Genomic DNA, 10,758 nt, shown 5'->3' with positions numbered 1-10,758 from the left:
TGATAAAAGCGGGATTACATTTGGCAAGACGCAATAAGACGTTCGGCAAGTTGCTTTTGCGAATTTGACGCGCATTTCTACGAAAGACACGCCAACTGGCACTAGCCAACTTTGTACTTACGACTATTCCCTAGCTCGTTCCCGTTTCGTCTTGCGCTCACATACGAATAATGCAACAAAAAGAACGAGGTCGAAGCCGGTGCTCGATGTTCGAACGCGGAGGCGAAAATACACGCTGACACCCTCGCGAGATCCGTCATCGTCCTCGTAGGAAAACAACCGATTATTCGCGACATCTAAATATCGCTGCGTGGCCACATGACTCGCCACTCACGAATCTACGGAATTTAGGAAGCGTGAGCTTTTTTTAATAGCCCCGCGATGTCATCATCTCGTTCCTGGTGGGTTTCGTACGCTTCGCAATGCTATCGTGTATAATCGACCTTTATCGGTTTTTGTCCTTTCCTCGTATCTATTTTTTAATCGCACAACCATTTTCTTTCCAGAGAAACGCAAAATTTCTTACCTAAAAATATAAATGTTTCGAGCGTAAAAAATTTCAAAAAGCAATTTCTCGACAGCTAAAAGAAACGGAACGCGCACTCGGTGGTCCGGCATGATCGAAGATGATCTAGGATGGGTTAATAAGAAGCAAATGGGGGAAAAGAAAAGTCACATTTTCGAGTCGTGTTGAGTCGCGTCGAGTCGCGTAGCGTCGCGTCGGTGTCCCGTGAGAGAAGCCGATGTCGCTGCGGGGAGCAACGCGGGGGAGGCAACTCCCGGCATAGCATAAAGGTGACTCCTCGCAGCCAAGACCTCCCATATGCTACTTAGCGTTCCGTTCGGTTCGGCAAACCTCCTGTCCGCTAGCAGAGAAGGTGTCCGCTCCTTCCTCCGCTAAGAAGCGTTTGTCACTGACTTAACGTAGATTCGGTCGATGTTACACGCTGTCATCGAGCTTTCGATTCTGCGAACGAATCCGGAGAGATCAGCATCGTTGGTAGTCGTCGTCGTCGTCGTCGTCGTCGTCGTCGTCGTCGTCGTGTGTTTCGAGCCCACTTTCGGACCTGTTCTCCATTCTGACCAACGATCCATATACGAGAATGATATCGAGTGACGTTCGGTTTTTTCTTTTGGCGATACTCTTCTTACCGTGTACTTTCAACGTACACGCACACCCGAATCGCTTCTCCGAAGATGATAATCCCAACGAGGAAGAACTTGTCAACTCCTGGTCTTTGGATGACTTAAACGAAGGAAGCGAGCACGATGCTCGTCGAGACGAGGCTCTAGAAAAACTACAACAGGTCCGTCTCCAGATAATTGTGTCGTATGCCTTGCTGTTTGTGCGAGACTTGGTGAAAACAGAACTTTTGTTTTCGAAGGGTCAAAAATATGAGTGAAACGACTAAGTACATCCCATATACGGAAGTCGCGTGTTTCAAACGACCGCGTTAACCAGTCGATGAAATCGTTACAGGTTCTTGGTATCCGGAGTCACGGCGAGAAAACAGGACGTCGCAAGGTGCCACCGCAATTTATGGTGGAACTGTATAATAATGTAGCAGATCCCAGTGGTGTCACGCGTGGCAAAAATCCATACAATGCCAAGGTTGTCCGCAGCTTCATCGAAAGAGGTAAACCTCTAACCACTTCCATAGCGTAGGTCATCGTTCCGTCTGCGATCGAAATTTTCACTGAAACAACAACTTTTACGCAGATACCACCTTATCGCGATTCTACTTCTTCAACATCACGGGTTTAGAGGTGGACGAATCTGTTTTGGAGGCAGAGCTTCATCTTTATCGGAAGAGGACACCTTTGAAAGTTATGCATCCATCCACTTTAGCTTCACCCTATTATTTGGTAAGTATTATACGTCAATCGCAATTTGCCGACTTTTTAAGGATTCGAATAACGAATATATCTTCCTTTAGATAAGAGTATATCAAGTCTTGGATGAGAAAAGTTTAGACGTACCCGATCTTCACAGGCTGTTGAACGTTAGATACGTCGGGGCACACGCGTCCGGTTGGCAGGCAAGTTTCAAGATAATGGAATTTTTAGAAAATACTATATTTTCTCGGTGTACTAAACATTCGACATTTTTCATCAGATATTCAATGTAAAACAAGCGGTTCTTGCCTGGTTAACTGGAGAACCGAATCTTGGTCTCTTGGTAACGGCTTCCACTTTGTTCGAGGATCAAGTAACTGTAGAGTTTTCACGGCGAAACGAGTACCATCATAGCAAACAACCGATCTTGGTACTCTTCGATGACGACGGGAAAGGACACCGAGGCGAACGTAGCAACAACGAGAGCGAAGAAGCATCCTACGAGAACGAAGACGAGAAGAATGATTTGAAGAACGAGTACGGTGATAAGAATGCCGAGAAGCACGATCGAGGAAAAGGTCAAGCGGAAGAGACTCGATGGGAAAGCGAGAATAAATCTGAATACTTTCAAAGGCAGAAGAGAAAACAAATAGGAGAACAGGATGTGGTGACGCAGACTGCTCGAGTGACCCGAGATCTTGCAGAAGAGACGCCCAAACGACGTCGAAGGGAAACCATTTCCTCTTCGAGAAAATTACAGAAAAACGTTTATTCGCACGGCTTAACCTCGATGGACATATATCAACGAGCGATACGCCGCGAAAGAATGGGAGAAAGAGTTCGTCAAAGGCCGATGTCTTTGTCGAATGAAAATTTCCGTGAAAAACGGTCGATTAAAAGTCACGCTTCTGTTCGACAAAATGTCACTGAATGTACGAGGCACGAGCTGTACGTCGACTTTAAAGAAATCGGTCTTTCCTCCTCTATCATCGCTCCGCTCGGTTATTCCGCCTATCATTGTAAAGGCATCTGCGAATCGCCATTGAGTCAAGATCAACAGCCGACAAATCACGCGACTATTCAGGGAATCGTTCACAAAATGGGACTGGTGAAGGGGGTTGAGAGACCTTGCTGCGTACCCACCAAACTATTGGGCACAACCATTCTATTCTTCGATGACAATGAAAACGTGGTCCTGAAAGTTTATCAAGACATGATAGCGGATCGTTGCGGATGTCGTTAAGGATCTCATGGTCTTTTTATTCCCCTTGTGAAGGAAGAAGCAGCCGAAGCGTCAAAGTATGTGTTAATGGTATCGAAAAGAAGAAGAATGCGTGAATATGTATGTGAGGAAAGAGAAAGAAAAAGTGGGAGTGCGCGCGAGAGAAAGAGAGAAAGAAAGAGAGCGAATGTAAGAGTGGCAGAATATCTGAATCAGGTAAAAATGATTTTTACGCATTAGCACGAGAGTCATTCCTAAAGATTCGTCTAAAGATCGCCGTTTAATTGACGTCCCAACATTGTACATAAGAACATTCCTAAATTCGCGTAGAACTAAGCGTATCAATGATTAGAATGTGTCTATATCATAGCCTATATCTTCATTAAATTATTATTATAACCACACGTAGGGAATTAATCGTCTCGATCATTGTATATACTACTGTGTCGTAAAATGAGTTAGAGTTATTTATATTTTAATTATGAGAAATAAAACGAGTATTTAAGCTATCGAGTCGTCTTTACGAGTAATATGTAACTCGCTCCTTCTCACACTCCTATCATGATCGAATGAGATTCGCTCTACGGGCTGTAGGTTCTATATTTGGAAGGATGGTATGTATTGCTTCCATCGTGATACATTTGAAATTACTTATTTTAATAAATCGCGTGTCATCCCTCCCCCAAATAAACGAAGCTGGTCGAACGGACGAGCGAGCGAATCAAATCGAGTGGCTCGGACATAACGAAGCAATTTTCTTAGAAGAAGAAGTTTCGTTGGCTGAGCGACGAAATCGAGGCGTAAATTTTATGAGCGGGCCAATAAAATAAACGTGACGGTAACAGTGCTCGAGACGATGACTTTGGCGCCACTGGATGCAGAAAAACAGTCGTGGAATGTCAGCGCTACCGGTGTTAAACGTTGCCCCTTTTACCTTCTTTTGCAATCCGGTATCGGTGGCGCTCAACGATCTACGAGTAAATAAACGATGTTGAATCGAAATCGTGTTGCATGTCGACCCATCGAGAAATCTCGCGCTAATGGCAGTTCCTGTACGGTTCCGAATTTCTGTCGTTGATACTTTTACGATACGGCCTTTCGCTTTTTCTTTCTCTCTTCATTCGTAACGATGCGGTTCCCATTTTATTTCGTCGCTGGAATTCATAGCATGGCCAGGAACGTAAACAGATTAGTTTAACGACCCCTTTGGAATTCACGATGCAATCGCGGATCGGTTTAGAATATAATGTATGTACATATCTCTGCGCTTTCTAGGACAGGCAGAATCCACGTGGAACGCTGCGTGAAACAAACAGCGAAGAATCGGACGAAATTATGGACGATTAGGCTATTAGGCGATCTCGATTGCCGGCTACCATCCTCTCTACCTGTCTTCCTGCTTTCTTGTTAGTTCCCTTTGGAATCGTTGCACGCGCATAAATTTCCACCCACGCCTCCCACCGAGTTGACCAATTTGTCCGAGGAATAATTTTAGGTTTCTCTTCCAACTCCTTTCTAACTGCCTCCGGTTCCACACGCGATAGTTTGTCATGGCAAGAATCAAAGAAGAGATAGAGATATTCAAACGAAAATACTGCAACGATAAATAAGGTGATCGACGATGAAAAGGAGCAGCGCTTTCGACGTGATGCGGGAATTTACATATTTGCGAGCGACCGATCGTTCGCGTGCCATCGTACTGCATTCCGTGTGCGTGCATCTCCAGTTATATTTAATCCATGGTGGGTGTATTTTCGAATTCGCCCGCCTAAAAATAGCCAAAACGCGTTCCATTGCATTCCAACACTGTATTTAGATCCTTGATATCGTAATACGCGTCATCCATGTTCGTGACAGTCGAGCAGAATCTTACCCACTTATTTGCCCTGCTTTTACATAAGTACCAGGTCTCTGACAAAAGACACGAACCGAATGGAAATTACGACGTCTGAAAATTCGATGACCGTTCGTACTTTTTTCCCCAAACGTTCTATGTATATATTCGAAGATACGGAGAGGAGTAATTAGAACATCTCACGGAAACGTAGTTGCCGAAAGGGTTAATGACGCCTGGAGATTGGAAGAGTATCGGTGTAAAGAGGGGAGGCTAGAGCAACGTAGAACAAGCGAGGGAAATGGAGAGGAGAAAACGAGGTAAAACGGAACCGGTGTAAAAAGAAAAGAAAAAGCGATAGGGCGGGAACTGCCGCTAAGTAAGAAACCCTAAGCCGTGAACTGTACCACGGCCTGTACAATGACGTAGTGTTCTGTCATCCGAAGCGCTACCTCTCCAGCCTCTCCACTACCACTGCTTGGCCATTATAGTGGGACAGAACTTCACGAGTTCACAACTATACATATAGTGGTAGGCCTTTGAACGGTGCGCGCCTCGTGCCTCGTGTATGCTGTGTTTCTTCCTTTCCGTCGCCTGTTCTTTGTCGTTTTTTCATCGCTTTTCTCCCGTTTTCGTTCACGCGTTTACATATCTCTTTTTCACCGATCTATAGCCTTTACCTGGGTGACGCGTCATCTGGTGCAGATGCGATGGTCGATCGATCCATCGATCGTTTTTGATCGCTTCTGAACGTTTGTAAACAAACAGACCGACAATAACGTCCTTGCATTGTCTGCCTGAAAATCGTTCAAGAATCAAATAGAGAGGGATGAAAGGTCAAACGAATATATCGATTTCGTGGAAACCTTCGCTGGGTATACTGGATGCGCGTTGAACGAAACAAAACAGAAACAAAAGTAATTTTCTACAATTAAATATTCGTCGAGAAGACATTATGAGGAATCGTTGATGACGAACATGACAGTCTCGACCTTTGTATACTGCGTTCTCGTTTTCCAATTGACGTTAATTGTTTCGATCGTGCACACGGGCAGTCGTCGAGTAAGTAACATATTAACGCATTAAGTTTCACGCTAATATTATTATAAATACTTGTTTGAATCGTACTTTCATTAACGAGAGGACGGATTAATTTTTTTATCGAGTGATTTTCGCGGTGAACGAGAACGCGGGAAACTGATATTTTATCCACACGCCGATTGGCTGCTACGCCATTGAATGGGAAACGGTCTCGCAACGAACGCTTCCAAGAAGTAGAAATGTTTTGTGTCTCACGGATCGGCGAGAGTATTCCATTTCGCTCCGTTTCGTTCCAGCGTGTATTGCCGTGTCCCTTTTCCATGCGAGAGCCTCGTATCTCATCGACGAGCCAAACACGGCTTCTTTTGATGTTGTGCCGACCACCGTTACCCTCCTCTGTCACGAACGTTCAAATAACCCCTGTACCTCGAATCCACTCTATTCGAATTACGCTAGATCGGCTGTTTAGACGTTTCTTTTCCCGCGAATAATCGATAAATTTACTCCTTCTCTCCTCATAGATCGATGATCATGAAATCACTGGAGATTTGGAAGTCGCCGTGTATCAAAAACCGATTTCGGACCTATTTCACCCATCTTGGACGAACGATCAGTCGATTCGAAGCAAACGAAACGAGCAGCTCGAAGAAGAGACGATTCCTACGAGACATGCGAAACATCGGAAGCGACGTCGCTGTAGAAATCGATCGACGTGTCTTCGAAATACATCTGCGATCAGGCTGTCTTTTCTGTGGGACAATGGCACGGTGCCAATAGACCAAACATCTAAAGAGACGAAAGAAGATCCTGATGAAAACAACACGCTTATAGAGATCGATGAAGAATCACGCAACGATGGTGTGCAGGTAATGATTTGTAATATTGGAGTTGCGTAGATCTTCGAGGGAAGTGAAAATAAACTAGATTACATTTTTTTCCCGGCACGTAGGAATCGTACAATAGAACCAAAGGGGAGGATTACGATGTAACCGATATTGATGAGGAGAAAGGTAGAATCGATTCAGCGGAAAAAAGTTTTATCATGACAGAGAGAAACGATCTCAACGAACGATCTATTTCTACTGAAATTGAGTTAGAAAATCAAAACCAATCTCGAGATCGAACCACGAACGATGAATTCTTCGAGAATATAGATTACACGGACGAAATGAATTCTTCCTCTGTTTACCCGGCCATCGACGATCAAGTTACGTTCCACGATAGCTTAAGCGTTATCGTGAGCAAATTATTTCAAAATCTGCGAAACGTTAGCGCAGCGGACGGACAGAAAATTTTCAAGGAGCTGGATTTTGTGAACGGCACGAACGAAGATCCTTGTCAGAAGTGGCTAGACAGCAAGGATAAGCTCGAGCAAGTTTTCTTAGGTACGAACTCGACATTCATAGTGTTGTAAACACGGTGCCTGGTTTCTCGAACTCGCCGTTACAGGTGGTCTAGCGTCGTTACCCGCCTGTCCGTGCCTATACCCGAACGATATCTTTTACGAAGACAAAATTTGGGATCAGAAGCGAATGAAGTATTTCAGGTGGAGAGACGTTAGCGGTAGCTCTCAAAGACTCGATGTCTATAAACCCGGAGCCACTTACTGCGTGCGCTCGTTTTTGACGCAAGGAAGCGGAAGCGCCGCAGCTCAACACTGTTGCTACGATCATCAGAGGAAGCTCTTGACCCGTGGTTCCGGTGCTGGTACTCCGTACTTTGTCAGTCCTGAGATATCGCCTATACTGCACGAGAGAATTGACGTGCTGCCTTGGAGGCTTTGCAAGGGTGACTTTTCCAGGTCTTTCACTTGCAAGTATATTATCTACGATTAACACTCGGCGAATTCGCATCTTTCATTTTCCAACGATTGGAGACCGGAGACGCGAATTCCTGTCTTTCATACTTCATGCGGCATCCTATAAAAATATTAACTACCGTGAAATAAAACAGTAAGAAAAGCAATCGATGCTATAAGTGGATGCTATATATGTAATTTTATATTACACGTTTGAATAATACGAAACCGTTATCAATATATTAAATATAATGTTGGTTGCCGGAAAGTTTTTTTCAATCGCTCCAAAAACACGCGGAAATTCAAGCTATATGGTTGTCAGAGCAGCCGGTCCTCAAAGTGTTAAGATAATACTGTACTTTTTATTTATGTAACTTACAATATGATTGAAATTATAGGTACAACGGAGTAAGACCACCAAACAATGACAACGCGTGTGAGGCGAATCCTGATGACGAGGAATATCAACGACAAATCGATGACACCAAGCATTATTAAACTGCCGTCCTTTAGGATGCAGTATCTATGATACAAGATACCTGAAACAAGTCCCAATGAGATTGTATTTCCGTTGAGTTACTTTAATGCGCGTAAAGAATGTATGTACAGTGAAATACAAGAAATAAACATAGCGCTGTTAATTTTACTTTTCGTATTACGTTTTGAGCTTATTTCTAAACAGTATCCTTTTAATATGTCGTTTAAAAAGACGCGCTCTAATCAAAGGGTACTTGGAACCGGTTTTGACCGTTCCACTGGCGCGTTTCCAGTCACGTTTCTCGCGCTACTTCCCGAACGAAAGAGGGGAGCAAGGCGAATGCAGGAACGAACAAAGTCGATTCATCGCTCGAGTCACCAGGCCGTTCAGTTGTTATGGTTACCGCTCGCAAACACGGGTTTTATCTGCCTCTAATAATAAGTTAAGCGTAATATTTAAAGTCAATGAACAACTATGGATTGGGCCGCGGATTTAGAAATTACCTCGAAAAAAGTAAGTTTTTAAATATTCACCCTTGTCCATTGTACACATTTCTTGTATTCGATTGCTGGTAACAACAGAGCGGTTAAGTTAACAAAAAAATATTGATTTTCAGCTTTTGCCTCGTCTTGGTAGAAGATCGACACAGAACATCGTACAAGAAGATTCGAAACTAAACGATGATCTTTTGGAAAGTCCTGTATCGTCATCCTCTGTGAAATTGGCACAACCACCTGTAGCACCCCCACGTACCAGGAAAACAGGATGGGGCGACGAACTGAAAAGCGGGAAGTAAGTTGTCTCGCGGTAATCTGTGGTTTCAGCGAGAAATGTTTCATGCGGGTTTCACTTACCCTCTTTTGGTTATAATTTTAGGATACGTGGATCGTCGAGCATCATCGAACAGTGAGTATAACGAATAAAATTAAAGAATCAGGCATCCGTAGTCGCTGATAGACTGTTTCTTAGGGAACGCTCTCGAGGGACGGAGAAGGACGACGTGATCGACGGTGAGAATTAATTTGAAATCGTTCAAAATGTAAAAGTTCCGCTGTTAACAGGGTTATACTTTCTAGATATTCCTGTTATACCGGATTTGGATGAGATTCAGGAGGATAATGCTCTGTCCGATTTAGTAAATACACCAACGTAGGTATCATTGTGAAGTTTGTTGCAAAAATTCTCATTCAGTTACTTTCAATTCGGTATTCCGTAGAGTGAACGTGAACAGAGTCGCTGCGTATAAAGAACTTGATACGGATTTGGTAAAGAATGCCGCGTTCATGTCTCTAAATGGCGTTAATCTTTCTCTTCTAGCAGAGAAATTATACAATGAAAATCTAACAAAAGAGCCGGATGAAGTATGGAATTGGAATCTTATTTTCACTCAGGTTGCATCTGAAGTAAATAGCGAAACGCGAAAAAATCTTGTTACTTAGGTTTTATACTTATTGTTCGGGATTTGAAGTAGCCGTCTGTTTATGACTTGGACAGCACCTTTGCCTTGGACTTGGGAAAGTCCGAATTTCCCATGTCCCAAGTTATAAATCTTACGATGCGGACATCATTAAAAGGTTGACAAACGCCTAAATGTCCCATGGATCAGGTCTAAAGTAAACATCTGGTATGGAGCAGCAATACTAGAAGATATGCGCCAACGAGAGTACACAATTAAACCATGGAAAACCGGGGACGGAAAGTTAGTATATAAGGATCAAACGAAGCTTCTGCAAGCAGTAACAGAATCTTACAACAGTCTTCATCAAAGCGCCACACTCTTCGTGTTATAGTACGCCGTATTCTGTACCTTAACTTGCAAATACATAACCTAAACATACTATATACTTGGTATCTTTAATTTACCTCCTCCTTGAGCGTTAATCTCATTCAAGGTTCGCGATATCAACCGATGAGTTGCACCTGACTGATCACCACTTAGTTGAGAATTCGCAACACTTATCACTGATTTATAGTATAAATAAAGCTAAAAAGACGTGCAAAAACATTATCTTCCTCCATTTATTTTTATCCGCATGAAATCTGCATGCTTTGTGAAATTTATAAAAAGAAAATGAAAGCAACGAAAGAAAAAAAACATGGCATACTGCTTTTCCTGCAGTGCCTGTATATGGAAGCGATAAATTTATTTAACCTCGTCTGACCTATTCGATTGCCCCCCAATTTGGAAATCGCGGTAGTTCGAGGAGCGACGTGAAAGACTCTACCGTGCAGGCGTGCAAATCCGAGGTGAATTATAAAATAACGCACCACGAACCTACACGCGCAATCGGGAGCCGACACAAGCTACTTGAAGCGACCACGTGACAACACCCACTGAGCAGATCTGCTTATTTCTAACGTTAGCGATCAATGTTCAGTTGTGCCATCACTAGCACACGCACTTCCGCAAATAATGCTTTGGTTCTTCTATATATACAAACTGAACGTCATCTGACCACTAGCGAGAAAGCAGACCGTGTTGTATATTATACATTATTAAATTACAAGAGAAAATATTTGTATATCAAGTCGTAATTGATGTTGTAATA

The 10,758-nt window shown here is 43.3% G+C and overlaps 3 protein-coding genes and 1 long non-coding RNA gene across 10 annotated transcripts; 3 read left to right on the top strand and 1 right to left on the bottom strand.

Moving 5' to 3' along the window:
* Positions 1-97: 97 nt before the first annotated feature.
* LOC105666762 (bone morphogenetic protein 2) lies at positions 98-3,567 on the top strand. Its single transcript, XM_012318713.3, has 5 exons — positions 98-1,307; positions 1,481-1,637; positions 1,721-1,866; positions 1,938-2,039; positions 2,117-3,567. Exons 1-5 carry the CDS (start codon positions 1,104-1,106, stop codon positions 3,077-3,079), a joined length of 1,572 nt encoding a protein of 523 aa, XP_012174103.2. The 5' UTR covers positions 98-1,103; the 3' UTR covers positions 3,080-3,567.
* A 447-nt stretch (positions 3,568-4,014) lies between these two features.
* LOC100651228 lies at positions 4,015-8,377 on the top strand. Of its 3 annotated transcripts, none has more exons than XM_048404877.1 (5): positions 4,015-4,800; positions 6,455-6,799; positions 6,883-7,318; positions 7,383-7,734; positions 8,130-8,377. In XM_048404877.1, the coding sequence occupies exons 1-5, from the start codon at positions 4,798-4,800 to the stop codon at positions 8,227-8,229; spliced, it is 1,236 nt and encodes a 411-aa protein (XP_048260834.1). In that variant the 5' UTR covers positions 4,015-4,797; the 3' UTR covers positions 8,230-8,377. The 3 variants fall into 3 exon arrangements, with proteins under 3 accessions (XP_048260834.1, XP_012174100.2, XP_003402493.2); XM_012318710.3 differs by lacking the exon at positions 4,015-4,800 and adding an exon at positions 5,260-5,954 and having other exon boundaries at positions 7,383-7,745; XM_003402445.4 differs by lacking the exon at positions 4,015-4,800 and adding an exon at positions 5,270-5,954.
* LOC110120108 lies at positions 7,714-9,291 on the bottom strand. Of its 2 annotated transcripts, XR_007223657.1 has the most exons (4): positions 9,064-9,291; positions 8,713-8,987; positions 8,111-8,640; positions 7,714-7,852 (listed from the first exon to the last, which is right to left on the bottom strand). It is a non-coding gene; the product is annotated as an uncharacterized LOC110120108 (long non-coding RNA). The 2 variants fall into 2 exon arrangements; XR_007223658.1 differs by lacking the exon at positions 7,714-7,852 and having other exon boundaries at positions 8,074-8,640.
* LOC100651106 (intraflagellar transport protein 43 homolog) lies at positions 8,581-10,049 on the top strand. Of its 4 annotated transcripts, none has more exons than XM_048404883.1 (6): positions 8,581-8,722; positions 8,826-9,001; positions 9,086-9,115; positions 9,179-9,219; positions 9,286-9,358; positions 9,816-10,049. In XM_048404883.1, exons 1-6 carry the CDS (start codon positions 8,684-8,686, stop codon positions 9,997-9,999), a joined length of 543 nt encoding a protein of 180 aa, XP_048260840.1. In that variant the 5' UTR covers positions 8,581-8,683; the 3' UTR covers positions 10,000-10,049. The 4 variants fall into 4 exon arrangements, with proteins under 4 accessions (XP_048260840.1, XP_003402492.2, XP_020723411.2 ...); XM_003402444.4 differs by having other exon boundaries at positions 9,426-10,049; XM_020867752.2 differs by having other exon boundaries at positions 9,167-9,219.
* Positions 10,050-10,758: the final 709 nt, after the last annotated feature.

The sequence above is a fragment of the Bombus terrestris genome, chromosome 4, assembly GCF_910591885.1.
Source record: "Bombus terrestris chromosome 4, iyBomTerr1.2, whole genome shotgun sequence".
NCBI classification, from domain to species: domain Eukaryota; kingdom Metazoa; phylum Arthropoda; class Insecta; order Hymenoptera; family Apidae; genus Bombus; species Bombus terrestris.
The sequence above is the reverse complement of the archived record's forward strand: the minus strand, read 5'-3'. Positions and strand labels throughout refer to the sequence as shown.

Bases quoted from the DNA above. Each gene is read 5' to 3' on its own strand.
- LOC105666762 (XM_012318713.3), top strand. From the start codon at position 1,104: ATGATATCGAGTGACGTTCGGTTTTTTCTTTTGGCGATACTCTTCTTA. The intron at 1,867-1,937 runs GTAAGTATTATA...ATCTTCCTTTAG, and splicing joins TAGCTTCACCCTATTATTTG to ATAAGAGTATATCAAGTCTT. The intron at 2,040-2,116 runs GCAAGTTTCAAG...ATTTTTCATCAG, and splicing joins CACACGCGTCCGGTTGGCAG to ATATTCAATGTAAAACAAGC.
- LOC100651228 (XM_003402445.4), top strand. From the start codon at position 5,862: ATGACGAACATGACAGTCTCGACCTTTGTATACTGCGTTCTCGTTTTC. The intron at 5,955-6,454 runs GTAAGTAACATA...CTCTCCTCATAG, and splicing joins TGCACACGGGCAGTCGTCGA to ATCGATGATCATGAAATCAC. The intron at 6,800-6,882 runs GTAATGATTTGT...CCCGGCACGTAG, and splicing joins CACGCAACGATGGTGTGCAG to GAATCGTACAATAGAACCAA.
- LOC100651106 (XM_012318712.3), top strand. From the start codon at position 8,684: ATGGATTGGGCCGCGGATTTAGAAATTACCTCGAAAAAA. The intron at 9,002-9,085 runs GTAAGTTGTCTC...TTATAATTTTAG, and splicing joins GACGAACTGAAAAGCGGGAA to GATACGTGGATCGTCGAGCA. The intron at 9,116-9,166 runs GTGAGTATAACG...AGTCGCTGATAG, and splicing joins TCGTCGAGCATCATCGAACA to ACTGTTTCTTAGGGAACGCT.